General features: G+C 46.1%; 2 protein-coding genes across 9 annotated transcripts in view; both read left to right on the top strand.

Annotated features, from left to right (window-relative positions):
- Positions 1 to 129: 129 nt before the first annotated feature.
- LOC110528809 (plakophilin-4-like) lies at positions 130 to 19,557 on the top strand. Of its 4 annotated transcripts, none has more exons than XM_036982890.1 (21): positions 130 to 451; positions 961 to 1,097; positions 4,770 to 4,891; positions 5,196 to 5,233; positions 5,583 to 5,726; positions 6,640 to 6,824; positions 7,102 to 7,666; positions 10,425 to 10,604; positions 10,947 to 11,175; positions 12,271 to 12,403; positions 13,127 to 13,340; positions 13,896 to 14,079; positions 14,228 to 14,345; positions 14,641 to 14,832; positions 15,729 to 15,902; positions 16,160 to 16,310; positions 16,405 to 16,682; positions 16,871 to 16,991; positions 17,210 to 17,341; positions 17,481 to 17,554; positions 18,391 to 19,557. In XM_036982890.1, the coding sequence occupies exons 2-21, from the start codon at positions 978 to 980 to the stop codon at positions 18,661 to 18,663; spliced, it is 3,627 nt and encodes a 1,208-aa protein (XP_036838785.1). In that variant the 5' UTR covers positions 130 to 451; positions 961 to 977; the 3' UTR covers positions 18,664 to 19,557. The 4 variants fall into 4 exon arrangements, with proteins under 4 accessions (XP_036838785.1, XP_036838786.1, XP_036838783.1 ...); XM_036982891.1 differs by having other exon boundaries at positions 135 to 451; positions 5,583 to 5,720; positions 18,388 to 19,557; XM_036982888.1 differs by having other exon boundaries at positions 136 to 451; positions 18,388 to 19,557.
- A 128-nt stretch (positions 19,558 to 19,685) lies between these two features.
- The window catches only part of LOC110527473 (protein TANC1), a 47,918-nt gene continuing 46,782 nt past the window's right edge, over positions 19,686 to 20,821 (top strand). For 3 of the 5 annotated variants that reach the window (XM_036982881.1, XM_036982886.1, XM_036982885.1), the window contains exons 1-3: positions 19,687 to 19,803; positions 20,154 to 20,184; positions 20,321 to 20,403. In XM_036982881.1, coding sequence (XP_036838776.1) covers positions 20,343 to 20,403 — 61 coding nt within the window. In that variant the 5' untranslated portion in view covers positions 19,687 to 19,803; positions 20,154 to 20,184; positions 20,321 to 20,342. Of the gene's footprint in view, positions 19,804 to 20,153; positions 20,185 to 20,320; positions 20,404 to 20,821 lie in introns of all 5 variants that reach the window. The other 2 variants (XM_036982884.1, XM_036982883.1) reach the window with 2 other exon arrangements.

The raw sequence follows: 20,821 nt of genomic DNA on the forward strand, positions 1-20,821 counted from the left end.
GTTCAATATATATTTTGGCAAAAACACCACTTTAAACCTCATCATATCTGTTGATTCAACTATTATTTTGTAAGGTGAATGAATATTATTTTGTAAGGTGTTCCCGTGGTCCAAGCGAATTACCATATCGATACCTCCGTGTACAAACCGCATGGTGACGTCACGTCTATCCTGACTCGTGGGTGGGTGCCACAGAAGTCAATTGCACCGTAGCTGGGTAGATTTTGGACAGCCAAGGTAGATACATAAATATTAATACTAACGTTCGCCAATGCATGGAATATTGCTTGAATCATTTCTGACGGATGAACTAGAAATGTAGTCGTTGCGAGACTGTTCGCAAAATGAAGCTGTCGCGGGTCCTATGGAAAATGGATTCCTAACGGACGTATACCCTGAGCAGTACATCAGCAACATCTGGCGGCTAAGGTATCGCACTAGCTCGTGCCTCGTAAGTAAGCAGCTGTTGCAGAATTGTAAATGCAGGATTCCTATCATTTCAACCTAGGTAGTGTCAGATGATTCACCTTCTCAATATCCACATGTGTACATTTTCACTTGCATGTTCACACTTCAAACGCGGTGACTTTGTTACAGTGTATCTATCATGGGGTTATAGCTCCAGTGTATCATCATACTATCATGCATTGACCTCACAGTCCATTTTCATTGAACTGGCTGCACCAATGCCCTGATGTAATGCAGCAGCATCTTGCATTAGGAGAGCTGACATACCATTGACAGTGTCTGTAGTAATTGTATTGCTGTTGTTATCAGGCTTCTAGTTGAAGTGCTGTGCAGTGCTTCTAAGCCTGTCACATTGGTGGAAGTGCATTGCCAGTAGGAAGCAAAATGAAATAGCAAGCACTTGAGCCTTCCATGCACTGCAGTCCTTGTTTTTTTTTAGTGCTGGACAGTAACATATTGTCTGTGTAATGTGTACTGGGCATGTCTCCACAGGGCAGAGAGGGTGGAGGATGCCATCCCCGGAGATGGGAGAGGAGGGGGAAGGGTCTCTGCCGGCCAGAGAGGGACCGAGTGGGCACAGCCAAGCAGACACCACCACCCTCAACCTACTGGCCTCGGTCAAAGAACAGGTATAGCTCCCTCCTTTGCTCCTCTCGTGCTCTCTCAGTAGGTATGAGTCGCATGCCCTCCCGATCTCTCTGTCTCTCCCCATATCGTTCTAGTTCTATGAGTCTTTGTCCCTCCCCTTTTCCCTTCTGCTGTTATGTTATGCATTTAGAGTAGAGGTAGACCGATTATGATTTTTCAACGGCGATACCGATTATTGGAGGACCAAAAAAAGCTGATGCTGATTAATCGGCCAATTTTTATTTATTTGTAATAATGACAATTACAACAATACTGAATGAACACTTATTTTTAACTTAATATAATACATCAATAAATCAATTTAGCCTCAAATAAATAATGAAACATGTTCAATTTGGTTTAAATAATGCAAAAACAAAGTGTTGGAGAAGAAAGTAAAAGTGCAATATGTGCCATGTAAGAAAGCTAACGTTTAAGTTTCTTGCTCAGCACATGAGAACATATGAAAGCTGGTGGTTCCTTTTAACATGAGTCTTCAATATTCCCAGGTAAGAAGTTTTAGGTTGTAGTTATTATAGGAATTATAGGACTATTTTTCTCTATACCATTTGTATTTCATTAACCTTTGACTATTTGATGTTTTTATAGGCACTTTAGTATTGCCAGTGTAACAGTATAGCTTCCATCCCTCTCCTCGCTCCTCCCTGGGCTTGAACCAGGAACAGCGTTAACCTTGCAGATCAAGGGGAACAACCACTCCAAGTCTCAGAGCGAGTGACGTTTGAAACGCTATTAGCGCGCACCCCACTAGCTAGCTAGCCATTTCACATCGGTTACACCAACCTAATCTTGGGAGTTGATAGGCTTGAACTCATAAACAGCGCAATGCTTGACGCACAACGAAGAGCTGCTGGCAAAACGCACGAAAGTGCTGTTTGAATGAATGCTTACGAGCCTGCTGGTGCCTACCATCGCTCAGTCAGACTGCTCTATCAAATCATAGACTTAATTTTAACATAATAACACACAGAAATAGGAGCCTTAGGTCATTAATATGGTCGAATCCGGAAACTATCATCTCGAAAACAAGACGTTTATTATTTCAGTGAAATACGGAACCGTTCCGTATTTTATCTAACGGGTGGCATCCATAAGTCTAAATATTCCTGTTACATTGCACAACCTTCAATGTTATGTCATAATTACGTAAAATTCTGACAAATTAGGCGGCCCAAACTGTTGCATATACACTGACTCTGCGTGCAATGAACGCAAGAGAAGTGACACAATTTCACCTGGTTAATATTGCCTGCTGACCTGGATTTATTTTAGCTAAATATGCAGGTTTAAAAATATGTACTTCTGTGCATTGATTTTAAGAAAGGCATTGATGTTCATGGTTAGGTACACATTGGAGCAACGATACGCACCACATCAATTATATGCAACGCAGGACACGCTAGATAAACTAGTAATATCATCAACCATGTGTAGTTAACTAGTTATTATGACTGATTGATTGTTTTTTATAAGATAAGTTTAATGCTAGCTAGCAACTTACCTTGGCTTACTGCATTCGCGTAACAGGAAGGTTCCTCATGGAGTGCAATGAGAGGCAGGTGGTTAGACCGTTGGACTAGTTAACTGTAAGGTTGCAAGATTGAATCCCCCGAGCTGACAAGGTAAAAATCTGTCGTTCTGACCCTGAATGAGGCAGTTAACCCACCATTCCTAGACCGTAATTGAAAATAAGAATGTGTTCTTAACTGACTTGTCTAGTTAAATAAAGATTAAATAAAGGTGTAAAAAAAAGGCCAAATCGGCGTCCAAAAATACCGATTTCCGATTGTTATGAAAACTTGAAATCGGCCCTAGTTAATCGGCCATTCCGATTAATCGGTCGACCTCTAATTTAGAGATGGTAGAATTGATCGAGCAGTGTTTTCTGAGACTGTCGCTCAATCAGAATTGTGGGGAAGTGTTTACAGATAAAGGATTTACAGATGTACAGTGTAGGCTACCTCACTGTTCCGTTGTCCTGAGTGCTAGTACAGAAATGAGTGATGACTAATGTGAATGTCACAATACTAATGCAGTATCCTTTTTCATTTTCGTCATATTCTGAAAACTGGAAGTGTCTTCCTGATTATATTTTTATAGATTTTCTTGCATTTCTTAGTAAAATAAAAAACAGTGTTCCTTTTTTTTTGTTGTTGCATAAACTGTATTGCTACATGAATATGGCAATGCTGTTTTGATGTATGTTGACCCCTAAGGCTTTAGGCTAAGTGTTTTCTAATCGGTTTCTCTCTTGAATTCTAGCAGATTTTGTAAAGAGCCAGCAGAAGTATGGGGGGGTCAGCTAACGGTAGTAGTATGATGAGCCGCAGTAATAATCTGTGCAAAATCAGCATTTTCATAGTGAATAATGATAGTCCATTAGATGCTGTATGAAACAGTATGCCGAATGAGCAATTAGCCATTCAGAAATGTGCCAAACCCAGTTAGAGATTTGAAAAATCAGTGGATCCCATGTTAGTGCCAAAAGTCCCGAAAGAATAAGACGTTCTATCAAGAGTCTTCTCCGTAGAATTAGAATGATGGTGTTCTGGTTGTTGTCATGGAATGTTTGGTACCAGTCCATCTCTCATCTCTATCCTAATCTAGATCTGGAGGTTAAAGCACCAGACCAGCCAGGCTGGTTCAATCCAGTTACGTCACACATATTTCACTGAGGTCACTAATGCGCTGCAAACTGTTGAAGTTAGACAGCTGCCAGGGAGTCTGTGTGTGTGTGTGTTTATGGGCTTTTCCCCCTTGTATATATCGTGTGTGTGTTTACGCCCTGTCTGTGCTTGCTTGTGTGATGTGCTTGGTTGAGCCCAGTAATTCTCTGGTGTGAGTGTGTGTGTGTTGCACTCACTCACTCTGTCTTTGGCTGACATTCCTGTGTGATTGCAGGATTCCAGTGTGTTGCAGATGTCATCTGGTTCTCGTGTGTGTACATCTGGTTCTAGTGTGTGTACATCTGTTTCTAGTGTGTGTACAGCAGACAGGATCTGAGCTTCCGGGGTCGACGCCTCTCACTAGACAGAGACACTTTTGTGTTTGTGACCCTGTGACAACGGGCAGTCAGTCAGTGCCGCCTCCAGTTCACCACTCAGCCGGTACAGTACTAGACACAGCCTGGCACTGCTTGGCATGAGAGGAGGGATTATTGGCAGGACCCCATCCTGATAAGAACCCATCGTGTTCGAGCTGGTGGCTGGCTGCCACTGTGCCACTGACTGCTTCCAAAAGATGACGCTTCATCGTTTAGCAGTTAGTCTCACCTCAAATCTGTCTAGTCTACATACACGTTAGACATTTTAGGCATGTGTAGCCTTGAAGGGTTTTTAATTGACTTCTTATAATAATGTTGACTTGTGACAAACACGTTAAGAAACACCCGTCCCTGTTCAGCGTGAAATCTGACTGATGAATCTGGGTAGCTCTGACCTTAATGCCACAAAGCCTCTTTTGTTGACTTATTCATTTAGGACCATAAATATTTTACAGGTCAAACGTCAAACTGCTCTCAAGGCGATGCAGAGTGAGCATGTCAAAGGCTGTGTACCTTGGTTATTGTTAACACAATGGAAGCTGTTGTCAGTGAAAGAAAGTGTCATTCGGCGAGTATGATTCTACCGTTTGTCCCTTCCGTGTTGCCGTAGGAGCTCCAGTTTGAGCGTCTGACCCGGGAGCTGGAGGAGGAGCGTCAGATCGTCGCCAGTCAACTGGAGAGGTGCATGCTGGGAGCTGAGTCGCCTGGCGATGATGATGATGCCAGTAGCAGGTACACAAATGCACACACACACACACAGAGCACTGACCCTGTTTCTCTATCAGCATGTCACCTACAATGGAGCTACTGATGATGAGTAGCTACAGTAATGCCTTCATCCAGGCTCACCGAATGCACAACATGCAGCACACACGCGCTCACACACACACACACACACACACACACACACACACACACACGCACGCACGGGACTAAAGTGTAAACTGTCATGTTGATCTAGCTCTCATCTCCTCTCCATGCCTGTTTGGCCCCACCCCCTTCCCTCCCTTATTTCACCACCTTCTCTTCTTTACAGTGACTCATCAGAGAAGTCCTTTGCTTGGAGATCATCAGGTACATCTTCTCCCATATTAAAATCATATTGACCTCTATTGAAATCCAATTGTCTCGACACCCATAGGGTTGCCCAATGGAAGCACACGTTTGTACCACAGGAGGCGGCTGAGGGGAGGACGGCTCATAATAATGCCCGGAACGGAGCAAATGGAATGGCATCAAACACCTGGAAACCATGGAAACCACGTGCTTGATGTCTTTGATACCATTCCGCTTGCTCTGCTCCAGTCATTACCACGAGCCCGTTCGCCCCAGTTAAGGTTCCACCAACCTCCTGTGATTTTTAAACCGTCTCGATAGCGATCACAGGATACAGGTTGACATGACGCCATCTTGTTTTCCTCAGTAGATGTGTCTGGTACAGGAGAGCACCGGGCTGCTGTAATGGACAGCTCTCACCAGTCACCCTCCCGTCTCCTCCGAGCTGATCAGGGTCACGGGTCACTCTACCTCCCTGAAGCGGACAGAGCATCCCCGCATGACAGTGAGGGTCTGTTACTTCCTGCGTCATTACTTTCATCCGCCTTCGTCATTTCGTACAGTTCAGATTTAGCATGGAGAATGTAGAGTGTTTAGGGTTAGATGGAATCTGCTGTGCAGAATCTTTTTTTAACTTGCACGAATGATGACATCAAAAAGGAGAAAAGGGGTTTGAAAGTCAAAAGGCAGAAATGCTTTGAAATCAAAAAACTGAAAATGCTTTGAAATCAAAAAACTGAAAATGCTTTGAAATCAAAAAACTGAAAATGCTTTGAAATCAAAAAACTTAAACTTCTTTGAAGTAAAAGTAGCTGTAAGCTAGTAGCTGTGGAATAACATCAAAGTATACCAGGTACTGCGACACAACGTACAGTATATAACGCAGCTATGGTTTGCTAATGAAATATTAAGACAACATCTACAACTAATGTAACAACAGATTTCATTTGGCCATAAAATGCACAATAAACAGTTTATCATCCTACGCGGGCACGTTCCATAACTTAGTGACAATATTTATTTAAATGGGCACTTACCTTTTACATACCGGGGCATGCTGTGTTGATTATGAATGTGTCGATTGCATAAATGCTCATTCACTGTGTAGCCTAGCTCTGAAATAGACCTGAAGACCAACAAGGCAAACCATCATTCAAACATCATTCTGTCCTCTGCTTCCTCTCCCCCCTCCCTCACCTCTTTCTCCTCTCTCCTACATCCCCCTCTCCTCCCTCCCCTCTTTCTCCTCTCCTCTCTCCTACATCCCCCTCTCCTCCCTCCCTCCCCTCTTTCTCCTCTCCTCTCTCCTACATCCCCCTCTCCTCCCTCCCTCCCCTCTTTCTCCTCTCCTCACTCCTACATCCCCCTCCCTTCCCCCACTCCCCTCTTTCTCCTCTACCCCTCCCCTCGCCTCCTTCCTACAGGATCTGTGGCCCATATGACGTCCTATGCAGACAGTGGCTACCAGGACAGCAGTATGAGTTACTACAGTGTGAGCAGAGAGAACGTGGTTCTGTCAGAGCCCAGACACATGCTGTCAGGCAGTGGCCCCAGGGGAAGCCCCAGTCACGGCAGGAGCTCCCGGGCAGAGGGGCAGGCCTCCGTACAGGTAGCTAATATACACTAACCCACCTCTAGTGTGAAGAGAGACAACCTATATATATGCCCACATGTTTATATGATAAAACCTTTTAAATACCTGCCTATTTATATAATATCATAGTTAACCTACTGAATCTGTATACAATTCAAAGTTAAAGATAACCATATGTAAGGACTGAATTGTCTTTCTTGTGTGTCGCGCCCTGTCCATATCTCTCCCCCACTCGCTGACACCCGGTGTCTCTCCCCCACTCACTCTGCTTCCTGCATCCCTCCTATCCCAGGCCTCCGCGTCAGGGCGGGTGATGAGGAGGATGGGCTCCCTCCCCTCCCGGGGCCAGTCTCCTGTGTGTGGTGTGGGGGGCACCGTGTCCCCGTCCCGGGTCTCTCTCCGCACCTCCCAGGGTGGCAGCGCCTACGGCTCACCCATCCTCACCGAGCCCAAACCCCTCGCCAGCATCTTCCACGGGACCACCATGCCCCCCTCCTCCCCGCCCGGTCCAGGCACCACCCCCTCCTTCCAGCGTGCCACCTCTCCTTACTCCCCCACCCACCAGAGGAACGGGAACGGCGACTCTCCTCTCCGGACCAGCCCCCATCCAGGCAGCGGCAATCATGCCACCTCACCTCACCAGGCGATGGGTAGTGTCTCCGGGCGCCTGGGGTCTACACTGTCTCTGGTGGAGGGGAGGGGGCTGTCTGGCTCTCCTCTGAGGTCCTGTATGACGGCTGTGCCCCAGCACTACGGCTCCACACTGCCCCGCCAGGGGGTTCTCCCCTACGGACATGACGCCTACGGGCTCTACGAGAGGACCGCCCTGCCTCTGTCACGGCCTGACAGCCTCACTGGTTAGTCATACAGCAGGACTCTGCCACGAAACACACACATGCACACATGTTCATGCATACACACACACACACACACACACACACACACACACACACCTTAATTAAAAAAATAACAAAGTGTTTTGGTAAAACGCTGAGGGATGGGCCTGGATAAATTTAACCACTCTCAAATTCAAAGCAAGAGCTATATATGCAAGGACTGACCATCCATCAAAATAATAGTTTTATCCATGTTTTAAGGCTATACAGCAAGGATCATCAACTAGATTTAGCCGCGGGATGATTTTTCCATGAGCGGATGGTCAGGGGGCTGGAACATAATTACAAATCATTTCTAGACTGCAAATTGACCGCAAGAAGATATAATATTTGACCAAAACATCATCATTTCAAACCTTGCTTACATTTGTACGTGATCTCATATACAGTATCTCTTTTATGCGTGGGAATGACTTTGGAACAGATTTGAAATAAAATCCCCTGCAGGCCACTAGTTGGGGAACCCTGCTATACAGTGTTTATTTGCATTTGCTTTGTTTACAAACATTGGAGTATAAAAAAAAAATGCATATTTTGGGTTCTGATGGGGTAGGCCTAAAACAATCGAACCAACTTCATGAGGCATTTATATCAGTTATATTCTTCAAGAATCAATGGGTATATACAGCATCATTCATTTATAAGTCCAAAAATTGATGTAGCAAGTAAGGATTCTAGCTATGAAGGGTCATTTTATGCTGGTTAAAGGGTAGGAAAAATATACTTGAAAAAGGGCCAACGTTATCAGTCGCTCTTCTTATTTACGTGCAGAGAACTTGTCTTTCTGAATCGATTTAGCTTTTGTTTAGATCCATTGGTTTCCGTGCGAAAGGGATGATTTGAACTAAATTACTAGATCTGCCGTGTTGCTGACAGTGTGGCGACAGAGAGATGTGTTTGTCCTTTATCCTGAGCCATCCTGCAGCGCATCATATCACTGAGCCTACCCTACTGACCCACAATGCCCTGTTTTATAAATCCCTGGTTCAGAAGTTAACCACAGGGCTCTGGGCAAAAGTAGTGCACTATATAGGGAATAGGGTGCCATTTGAGGCGTAACCAGAGCTCTGCTGTGGGGAGGGGGTGTTGTTTGGTAAATGACAAAGCACCATGGATTGGTTTCCATCTATTTTACTGGGCCAAATGAATGGAGCCTATTGGCAAAGTGAATCAAGTGCGCCCTGGAGAACCATAAAGCATAGCCTTTTACCGCTCGTTACGCTGAAGCAGAGTGATGCAGGGGATTCTTGTTGGCCGTAGGCCTATACTGCACAGTACGTCTCAATAGGTTGAGCTTTCAAAAGAGGTTCCACAATAGACTGCCACCATCTAAGATGCACTCTAGCGTTGGTGTGGTCACTTCAACCAGCGTCGTATATTGGGACAAATCATTCGCTAAACCCCTAAACCTCATCTAAATCTTCTAATAAATAATGGGGCAATTGAGCACGTTGAGGAGACTAAACTGATTGGTGTAACCCTGGATTGTAAACTGTCATGGTCAAAACATATTGATGCAACGGTAGCTAAGATGGGGAGAATTCTGTCCATGATAAGGCACTGCTCTGCCTTCGTGACATCACAATCAACTACACAAGTCCGACAGGCCATAGTTTCATCACACCAGGACTACTGCTCAGATATATGGTCAAGTGCTGCAAAGATGGACATGGGCAAATTACAGTTGGCCAAGAGCAGAGCAGCACAGCTGAAATGTACACCGAGGGCTAAGAATCAAGAACATGCATGTCCATCTCTCCTGGCTCCAAGTAGAGGAGAGATTGACTGCGTCACTACTTGTCTTTGTGCGAGGTATTGGCGTGTTGAAAGCACCCAGCTGTGGGTTCAAACAGCTCAGACACCCGTACATACCCCACAGGACACGCCACCAGGGGTCTCTTCACACGCTCTGGGTTCAAACAGCTCAGACACCTGTACATACCCCACAGGACACGCCACCAGGGGTCTCTTCACACGCTGTGGGTTCAAACAGCCCAGAAACCCGTACATACCCCACAGGACACACCACCAGGGGTCTCTTCACACGCTGTGGGTTCAAACAGCCCAGAAACCCGTACATACCCCACAGGACACGCCACCAGGGGTCTCTTCACACGCTGTGCTGTGATGGTGTTGTTTTATTAGTTTTTTTATTTTTCTGATTTCACGGCTAGCTTAAGCTACCTGATGTTGAAGAGAGTCCCATGTCGTCTTGGTTCTATTTCAGTGCTGTGTGTTTCTGGACTTGGGCACCGTGAAGAGATTTTATATTGTCATTTGTAGTAATAGAGTAATAATGTTCTTGTATGTCGTATTGATTTATTTAGTGACGTATGCTGTTGTTGTTTTGTTGTGATGTAACTGTTCCAACCCTGATCGGACCCCAGGAAGAGTGGCTGCTGCTTTGGTAGTAGCTAATGGGGATCCTAATAAATACTCAACCGCTTGCATCAATCTCAACCATGAACATAGATCTACTTTCACACTGTAGAGCAGCCTAGAATGAACCATTCACAACCAACATACGACACAACTGATTACAGATTGTAATATTATTTTAGATTTAAGGTTGATTTAAGGTTGATTTAAGGTTGATTCCGGGTTGATGAAGAAATTCACCACCTTCCATCACCAACGACATTGTCCTCAAAGCCCATGTTGACAGCTGACACAGTGTAAATAATGCCATGACTATTAATGTTCCACTGTGTGTGTCCAGGCCTGCACAGCTCCTACGCCACTCACCACAGCCCACTGGACCAGGATATGAGGATGGCCATGTCTCCTGACTGCCACGTCACGCCTGTCTACGACGACAGAGCCTTCCAAAGCCCCCTGTATCACAGCCCCACCCACGCCCACCACGGATCACACGGCGCTATCTACAGGACACTCACGGGTACTGCAACACACTACCAGCAGACGCAACTACACATGGCTAGCACCGTTGGGACCAGAGACTTGCACCGTGTGTTATGACTAGTTTGAAAATCTACAGTCAACACGATATTCATATGTGGGCTGTCTTTTCTAAGACACATGGCGATGCAGTTATACAGACTCGAAGTGGAGAAGTGTGTGTGTGTGTGTGTGTGTGTGTGTGTGTGTGTGTGTGTGTGTGTGTGTGTGTGTGTGTGTGTGTGTGTGTGTGCGTGTGTGTGTGTGTGTGTGTGTGTGTGTGTGTGTGTGTGGGGGCGGGCTACGCCCCACCCTGAATAGATCTGTGTCTTTTTATTCCCAGGTACGGAGAACCTTCAGCGGACCCTCCAGAGGACCACAAGCCATTGCAGCACCCTGGCGTACCAAAGAAGCAGCTATGGGCTGAACACTGCAGGGTCATATGCAGACCCCTACAGGGTCTCCCAGCAGGGACAGGGGCCCAATGAGACCTCTTTCTCCAGGCACTCTGGTCTAGTCGACAGGGCTGCCACAAGGTCCCCCTCCATAGACAGTATACAAAAGGATCCTAGGTACAAATACACAACGCACCATCACACACACACACGCACACACATGCACACTTCTCTATCTCTCTCTCTCTCCCTCTATCTATCTCTCTATCTCTCTCTCTATCTCTCTCTCTCTCCCTCTATCTATCTCTCTCTCTCCCTCCCCCTGTCTCTCTCTCCCTCTATCTCTCTCTCTTTATCTCTCTCCCTCCCCCTGTCTCTCTCTCCCTCTATCTCTCTCTCTCCCTCCCCCTGTCTCTCTCTCCCTCTCTCTCTTCCTCCCCCTGTCTCTCTCTCCCTCTCTCTCTCTCTCTCCCTCCCCCTGTCTCTCTCTCCCTCTCCCTGTCTCTCTCTCCCTCTATCTCTCTCTCTCTCCCTCCCCGTCTCTCTCTCCCCCTCTCTCGCTCTCCCCCCCCCCCCCCCCTGTCTCTCTCCCTCTATCTCTCTTAATTCAATTCAAGGGGCTTTATTGGCACAATCTCTCTCTCCCTCCCCCTGTCTCTCTCTCCCTCTATCTATCGCTCTCTCTCTCCCTCCCACTGTCTCTCTCCCCCTGTCTCTCTCTCCCTCTGTCTCTCTCTCCCTCCCCCTGTCTCTCTCTCTCTATCTCTCTCTCTCTCTCTCTCTCTCTCTCTATCTATCTATCTATCTCTCTATATCTCTCTCTCTATCTCTCTCCCTCTATCTCTATCTATCTCTCTCTACCTATCTCTCTATATCTCTCTCCCTCTATCTATCGCTCCTTCTATCTATCTCTCCCTCCCTCTATCTCTCTCTCTCTCTCTCTCTCTCGCTGTCTCTCTTTCTCTATCTATCTGTCTCTCTCCCTCCCCCTGTCTCTCTCCCTCCATCTATCTATCTCTATCTCTCTCCCTCTATCTATATCTCTCTCCCTCCCCCTGTCTCTTTCCCTCTATCTCTCTCTCTCCCTCCCCCTGTCTCTCTCCCTCTATCTATCTCTCTCTCCCTCCCCCTGTATCTATCCCTCTCTCTCTCCCTCCCCCTCTCTCTCCCTCTATCTATCTCTCTCTTCCTCTATCTCTCTCTCCCTCTCTATCTACCTCTATCTATCTCTCTCTCCCCCCCCCTATCTCTCTCCCTCCCCACCCTCTGTAGGGAGTTTGCGTGGCGTGACCCCGATCTCCCTGAGGTGATCCACATGCTGCAGCATCACTTCCCCTCGGTCCAGGCCAACGCTGCAGCCTACCTCCAGCACCTGTGTTACAGAGACAACCACATCAAAGTGGAGGTACCAGGATGCCCCATCTGTCCCTGTCTGTTCCTAACCTCTCAGCTGACGTGTGTGATCAAACAGACTATATGGGGATGAAAAGTCCTTCCCTAGAGAGGATTTGAAAGCACAAACACATAACCCTTTTCTGCAGTCAAATGACCAAATCGGACTCATTGTTCCGGGTGGAATGTTATTAACATTTTGCACCATTTCCATAAAAATAAAAATACACTTTTTTTTTCAGAAAATGTCAAACGGTTTTGTTATATTTCAGTCTTCTGTGATGTATATAAAGTGTAATATTGGGATGCAAACTCAGAATGTATTACATTTTAACTCTATACCTGACTCTATATACTGTTGTCTTGTTTATTTTAAGCCTATAACCACGTGTGTGAGGTGTAAACTTTTGTTTCAAAGTAGATTGGTTAAAGACTACCAAGAATCCCTCTGTGTGACCCTGATTTAGCCCACTGCAGTAGAATGGTTTGCTGTTCTAATTACCGTTGGTAACCAGTTTATAATAGCACCTCGGTTGTTTGTGGTATATTGCCAAAATACCACTGCTAAGGGCTGTATCCAGGCACTCTGCGTTGCGTCGTGTTAGGGAACAGCCCTTTGGCGTGGTAAATCGGCCATATACCACACCCCCTTGGGCCTTATTGCTTAAATAACTGTTATTGATTATACCTTTTATGTCAGCTCCAGGTGTGTGTGACCTTGACCCTCTTCTAACAGGTGTGTTACCTGGGAGGTGTTCAGCACCTGGTGGACCTGCTGGACCACAAGGCTGTGGAGGTGCAGAGGAGTTCCTGCGGAGCCCTGAGGAACCTGGTTTATGGCAAGGCTACCGACGACAACAAGGTGGCCCTGAGGAACTCTGGTGGCGTCCCCGCTCTGCTCAGACTGCTGAGGAGGACCACCGACAACGAAGTCAGGGAGCTGGTCACTGGTACGTCTCTCTGTCTCTTTTTTTGTTGTTGCTGTCTGCCTGTTTTTATGACTATCTAGACCAGGGGTATTCATCTCTTACCCTACTAGGTCCGGAGCCTGCTGGTTTTCCTGATAATTAATTGCACCCACCTGATGTCCCAGGTCTAAATCAGGCCCTGCTGGTTTTCTGTTCTGCCTGATAATTAATTGCACCCACCTGATGTCCCAGGTCTAAATCAGGCCCTGATTAGAGGGGAACATTGAAAAAATGTAGTTGAACTGGCTTTGAGGTCCGGAGTTGAGTTTGAGAGGTCTAGATCGATCTATATGCCTGCTTGCTGATACAGTATTTCTTGCCAGTATCTCTGCATTATCAAGTATCTCTGCATTATCAAGTGTCTCTGCATTGTCAAGTATCTCTGCATTATCAAGTATCTCTGCATTATCAAGTATCCCTGCATTATCAAGTATCCCTGCATTATCAAGTGAGGGATGACTGTATCCAGCCTCGTGGCCACACCTCAGCACGTGTCCTCTGCTCACTACCTCCGTGCCTATCCCCCTTTACCACTAGGGGTGCTGTGGAACCTGTCGTCGTGCGACGCGGTCAAGATGACCATCATCAGGGACGCTCTGAGCACCCTGACCAACACTGTGGTCATCCCCCACTCCGGCTGGAGCAGCAGCAACTACCGAGAGGAGACCAAGCTCAAGTTCCACTCCTCTCTCCTGCTGCGCAACACCACCGGCTGCCTCAGGTGAGGAGTGAGGAGGTCATCCCTGTAAGAACAGATGACTGTACACCGCTTTGGATTAAAGTGTCTGTTAAATGGCATTCTTCCTTTGTGTGTGTGTGTGTGTGTGTTCATGTGGCATTGTTGACCTTTCTACTGTGTCTTGCTACAGGAACCTGAGTTCAGCAGGAGAGGAGGCCAGAGGTCAGCTGAGGTGTTGTGAGGGGCTGGTGGATTCACTTCTCTATGTCCTCAAGGCCTGTGTTAGTACCTCTGACTTCGACAGCAAGGTGGGCTCACTATAAGAGTAGTACATTTAGGCTAGTCCAGAAACAATGACATGCACCTCACCTGCCTGAACCCCCTCTACTTTACCCAGAATTAGACCCGTCCTCTTCACTCAGTTTCTGCCCATCCATCTCTGCTATCCCAGCTTGTGTGTGTGTATGTGTGTGTGTGTGTGTGTGTGTGTGTGTGTGTGTGTGTGTGTGTGTGTGTGTGTGTGTGTGTGTGTGTGTGTGTGTGTGTGTGTGTGTGTGTGTGTGTGTTGTGTGCGTCACTGAAATGCTTCCCCTCCTCTCCCAGATTGTGGAGAACTGTGTGTGTACTCTGAGGAACCTGTCCTACCGTCTGGAGATAGAGATGCCCTCGTCTCGCCTGCTGGGGACTCAGGAACTGGATGCCCTGCTGGGCTACGGGTCCCCCAGTAAGGATCTAGACTACCTCTGCTGGGGCAAGAAGAGGAAGAAGAAGAAGAGGGGCTGGCTGGATGATAAGGTGTGTATAGTAGGGGGTTATCCGCTTTCCTTGGCTAAGTCACACTCCGACACCTTATGATAAAGGCGCCTGGAAATGTGTTAGAATTAACACATAACATTAGCTAAGATACACTACGTACACTAAGTATTTGGACACCTGCTCGTCGACCATCTCATTCCAAAATCATGGGCATTCATATGGAGTTGGTCCCCCCATTGCTGCTATAACAGCCTCCACTCTTCTGGGAAGGCTTTCCACTAGATGTTGGAATATTGCTGTGGGGACCTGATTCCATTCATCCACAAGAGCATTAGTGAGGTCGGGCACTGATGTTGGGTCCATTAGGACCAGCTCGCAGTAGGCGTTCCAATTCATCCCAAAGGTGTTTGTTGGGGTTGAGGTCAGGGCTCTGTGCAGGCCAGTCAAGTTCTTCCACACTGATCTCGACAAACCATTGTATTGTATTGACCTCGCTTTGTGCACCGGGGCATTTTCATGCTGACACAGGAAAGGGCCTTCCCCAAACTGTTTCCACAAAGTTGGAAGCACAGAATCGTCTACAATGTCATTGGATGCTGTAGCATTGAGATTTCCCTTCACTGGAACTAAGGGGCCTAGCCCGAACCATGAAAACAGCCCCAAACCATTATTCCTCCCCACCAAACAGAGTCCAAAGGCGGCGAGCTTTACACCACTTCAGCCGACTCTTGGCATTGCACACGGTGATCTTAGGCTTGTGTGCGGCTGCTCGACCACGGAAACCCATTTCATGAAGCTCCAGAGGCAGTTTGGAACTCGGTAGTTCATGTTGCAACAGAGGACAACGTGTCTTTCATTCTGTGGTGTTTCCCCACCAAGATTTGATTAGAACTGACTGCCTATATCCCGCTCATGCTCTTCATTATGCTTTCAAGTGGGACGGCGTGGGACCCATCCCGGGGTTTGGTAAGCCTCCGCTGGGGGCCGAGATGCTGTGGCACCCGGCCGTGGTGAAGCCCTACCTCAGCCTGCTGGCAGAGAGCTCCAACCCTGCCACCCTGGAGGGCTCCGCCGGATCCCTTCAGAACCTCTCCGCTGGAAACTGGAAGGTGTCCCGCTTTTTCTTTCCTTGTAACCTTTGTCTATGCAGGTTAGTCTCATTAAGATGTCTCATTGAGATCAAATCCATTTCGCAAGAGACCCAACAACCCACACCTGACGCTCGTGTCTGTCATGCGATGCTGTTTATCCGGTATTATTGTCATGTTACATCAGTATAATGGTACTGCAATAACATAACTGGACTTCCTGGGTGAATAAAGGTGACAATAAAAAGCCAATAGACGTCATAATGCCCTGTGTGCAGTTTGCGGCCTACATCCGCGCGGCGGTGCGCAAGGAGAAGGGTCTTCCTATCCTGGTGGAGCTGCTGAGGATGGACAACGACAGGGTGGTCTGCTCTGTGGCCACCGCTCTGAGGAACATGGCCCTGGACAGCAGGAACAAGGAGCTTATAGGTCAGACACACACACACACACACACACAGAAACTCGCTCTCTTTCTCACACACACACACTTAAGTCCTTCATGCCCCCTTGTCTCCCCTCTCAGGAAAGTATGCGATGCGGGACCTGGTGAACCGTCTCCCCGGGGGAAGCCCCTCCCTGCTGTCTGACGAGACGGTGGCGTCTGTCTGCTGCACACTCCACGAAGTCACCAGCAGGAACATGGAGAACGCCAAGGCCCTGGCAGACACGGGTGGCATCGAGAAGCTGCTGGACATCAGGAAGGGCAGGGGGAAGGGGTATTCTATGAAGGTGGTGAAGGCTGCTGCTCAGGTCCTCAACACGCTGTGGCAGTACAGGGACCTGCGCACCCTCTACAAACAGGTCAGATCACTGCGTCTTCGCAAGTCAATGGTTTTGGTATAATCGCTTAACTCATATCAAAAGTTGCAGACTTGGCTCCATTTTAACCTTGGAAAAACTGAAGTGATCTCTGATAAAATACCTTGATATCCAGTTTTTGCAGAGGTAAAATATCACTGTCCTGAGAGTAGCAATTATCTCTGTTGTAGGACGGATGGCACCACGGTCATTTCCTCACTCCTGTGTCCACTCTGGAGAGAGACAGGTACAGGTCTCAACCAACCCTGCCTACTAGCACCTTACAGATGTCCCCCGTGCCCCGCCAATCAGGTGAGAGCGCTCAACTATCATGTTCAAACTACTCATCAACACACACCACAATGGACCTTCCCTCCGGGTCTGGTTCCTCTCAAAGTTCGTTCCCTGCCACTATGCTTCCGTTTGCTCTTTGGCGTCTAGGCCCGGGTTACTGTCAAGCACTTTCTGACAAGTGGTTTCTAAATATAATGTTGATTTTGAGTGATTGAATGAATGGAATGTCTTCTCAGGTGGTAGTGCAACCTCCTCTCCTGCCATGTTAGGAATCAGAAGACACAGCTCTAACTACCAGAGGGCTCAGTCATCTATGCAACTCGATACATATTATGGAGACAACAGTTTACATAGAAACCAGTACACAGGTAAGCCACGATGAAGGTCTTTTTATTCGCTAGTACATTTTCCGTTGTGCATTTGATATATATTTTGAATGTTTCATACACACAGCGGAGTTAGCAATGCCTCACGCTTGAAAGTCGTATCTTGGTTTTTCACTTTCAGGGTCAGAAAAGCAAACACCATATTTTATCGGGTCCTATTCCTCACCATCGAGAGAGGACTGTCCTAGGTCCCAGGTAAGGCACAAATGTGTTGCGGTTCTGGTGTCTTAAAGGGCCAATGCAGCCGTTTTGTTTTTTTATCTCAACATCAAATCATTTCTGCGTAACAATGAAGTTACTTACTGTGATTGTTTTCAGTTAACTGTATCAAAAAGGAAACTACAATGGCTTCTTAGCAAGAATTTAGCTAGGACTGTCTGAGAGTGGTCTGAGTGGGGGAAACGAGCTATTATTGGCAGAGAGGTTTGGAACCCTCTTTCTTATTGGTCTATTAACTAATTTACCACCTGGTGACATACCAGGCAATCAAACTCCATCCCACCCAAGCAGGCTGAAATTTCAGGCTTTCATTTCAAACAGCTCTTACTCTAAAAGGGCATTATCATAATTGTTTTCAATTTCACAGTATTATTCCAACCTCATAGTGTGGAAATATAGATCAAGCGCAGGAAAATCTTAATTCTGACTGCACTGGGCTTCTAAATTCTCTTTCAGTTACCTGAAATAAGATTACGCAACCCTATTGTCCTTTATTGGGTGAAGTGGTAACCACTGAGTCACCATAGAGCCTTTCTTGTGTTCAAGGGATCAAATGCATCTTAAAATGTGGTCTTTCATTGTGTTCAGTGGTGTAGTGGATAGTACATGTTTTATTTTGGAAGAGGGTTTACCCACCTTTTACTGTAAAAATGCATTGAAAGTATAGGACAACGGACTGCGATCAGAGATTACCCACCTATTTTTTGTATTTTTTACCACTACTGGTTGTGTGTAATAGTCCCTCCGCCCTCATGTAGGACCCATGTTTGTTGCGTTGAAGGGATTGAGTTCGTCTTTTGTTTTACCAGCAGGAAGATGTGTTCTACTCCGACGAGCTGGATAGGAACACTTACAACAACTACAGAATGTATCTGTCATCGCCGCACGGCTACGGGGAGGAGGAGCCTGGGCCTTACCAGGACGAGCCAGAGAACCTGACCTCCACAGAGCGATACAACACCTCCCAACCTAACAGACTGAAATCCAATACCAACACCGCTAACTACGTGGACTTCTACTCCACCACGAGGAGGCCTTCTCAGAAGGCTAACCAGTACACTGGATCCCCTGACTCCTGGGTGTAAGGGTGGAGAAACCATGTAGAAACCATGGACTGACTCATCAGCTTAAGCTACATCTATCTGTGTTTGTGTTTGAGTGTGTGTGTGAGATAGAAAGAGAAATGTGAGAGACAAAAAGAACATGAGTGTGTCTGTATGTGTGTGTTCTTGTGTGTGTGTCTGTATGTGTGTGTTCTTGTGTGTGTGTGTGTCTGTATGTGTTCTTGTGTGTGTGGCTCCAGTGGGAAAGAGCCTGTTGTTTTCTGGAGTGGTGTAATGTCAGCCAAAGAAGTAAGAAAGGTTTGTTGGATACGAGCCAGGCATCCGCTTGGTTGGAAATGTGGAGAATGGAGAGAGTGCTGAAGAAGTGTTGCGTAAAAATAAACATTAAAGGGATAGTTTACTCAAAATATAAATGAACATGATGTTCAATATATGTTAGCTGTAATTGATAAACTAAGACAGTTATGGATATAATAAAGGCAGCAAAGATCTCAAAACTAGCTTGGTGAATCGACTACAGCCAAATGGAAAATAATGTGAATTTAGATTTTGAGTCAAACAAATAATTTCTGTTGGCCAAATATATATCATGAAGTCATATCTGTGAAATGTCAAATAGTATTTGTACAGAGAAATAAAACATTTTACAATGTGTTGTTACAGAACGTTACTGTATTCAATGTGTAGACTTTGTATGTATGATATGGTGTCTAGTTAATTTTTTATGATTTATTTATTTAAGTGTGTGAATTTCCCCCAAAACGCTCTGACGTTCTAATGTTGTCCAACACTGGCGATGCTGTGCCATATGGAAGTGTATGAATATTTTTTTTTAAGAGCGCATCATAACACTAAAAAAAGATTCAGAAGTTGTGAAAATGAGGCTTGGTGAAATAAATCAGCTGTGGAATGGAATTGCAGGTGTTGGTGACTTTTAATTTATTTTCATTTTGTCATCCAAACGTTCTTCACTCGGAGGGGGCGCGCACCCAGCTCCCAGAAAGCGCACGATAGAGCGTCTTTCATCCATCAGCTCCGCCAACTTCCAGGATGGATCACACAGCTCCGCTCGTGCAATCAACATTCCTATAGCTATGGAGGGAAATGCGTTGTTTTGAAGAAACGTCGACGAACTAAACTTGACTCTTCTTTTTTGAACAGGTATATTTTGCTTGTACTGTTACGTGTGAGGTTGTCGGCTGTTTAGTGAGCCAACTTCTAGATGCGTGAAGTGTCCGGGCATGAAAAGCCGTTTACATTGTTTAACGTTACAGTTTACGTAATCGTTCATGTGCCGCGTCAAAGTTATTGCAAGAAAAACATGTTTTTTTTACTGTATCGTGTATGAATTCATTCGCAAGTAATAGATTAAAGAACGGATTTCAGCATGTGCCTCGCATTTGTTTTCAAGTCTAATTGTCTGCTATTCACCTTTGCTAATCTAGAATCCATTTCACATTGAGCTGCATCCATTCATTTGTACCATTCTCCACATGTCCCTTTTTTGTCAGGTTTCATTCCAGACCACTGTGCCTGATGAGGGTATGTTAGGGCTCATTGTAATCCATATCTTCCCATGACTAGTGTTGCCTCATTTAGGAGTGTATGGCCATGTTACTGCAATAGCACTTTTTTTTTGCAGAGGGAATAATATATTTGTATTGACTATTTTTCACAGAACTCCCTGTAATCAGTTTAACATGTTCAAAGCAGTATTTGGGAGGAATAGGAAAGAAGAGAAGAGGAGCAGGAGGGATCCAGGTAGGAAAGAGAACAAACAACACCACCTTCCACAACACTGCACCCATTACAGTTTGTGCCGGGTAACTAGACACCTTTTGACTGACTATAATAGTGTCATATGAATTTGTTGATAAAAGGCTGGGTTTAAATTTTTACCAATAGGTAACTGATGGATTTCTGGTTTTTCTGGGAGCCGTGGGGATGTTTCTGAAATCTGGGTACTATCTCTGTTGTTTCAGTCTCAGAGTAGAAATCGTTTCTAGCGAAGTGAAACCAATCCGCGACATTAGTAGCACTCGCCCTAATTGAAGATGGTAGCTACTTGGCTGCTCCGAATTTTTTCGTCCCCGGGTGTTTGAGTATAGAGCCATTTCAATTAGCCTAATTAAGGAGTGAATGCTGCCTCCCACTGCTGTAAAATCCTCTCAGACCTAAA

This window comes from Oncorhynchus mykiss, chromosome 7 (genome assembly GCF_013265735.2).
Source record: "Oncorhynchus mykiss isolate Arlee chromosome 7, USDA_OmykA_1.1, whole genome shotgun sequence".
NCBI classification, from domain to species: domain Eukaryota; kingdom Metazoa; phylum Chordata; class Actinopteri; order Salmoniformes; family Salmonidae; genus Oncorhynchus; species Oncorhynchus mykiss.

Coding starts and splice junctions, on each gene's coding strand:
- LOC110528809 (XM_036982888.1), top strand. CDS start 978: ATGCCATCCCCGGAGATGGGAGAGGAGGGGGAAGGGTCTCTGCCGGCC. Junction 16,311..16,404: donor CAGGAACAAGGAGCTTATAG/GTCAGACACACA, acceptor CTCCCCTCTCAG/GAAAGTATGCGATGCGGGAC. Junction 16,992..17,209: donor CCCCGTGCCCCGCCAATCAG/GTGAGAGCGCTC, acceptor ATGTCTTCTCAG/GTGGTAGTGCAACCTCCTCT.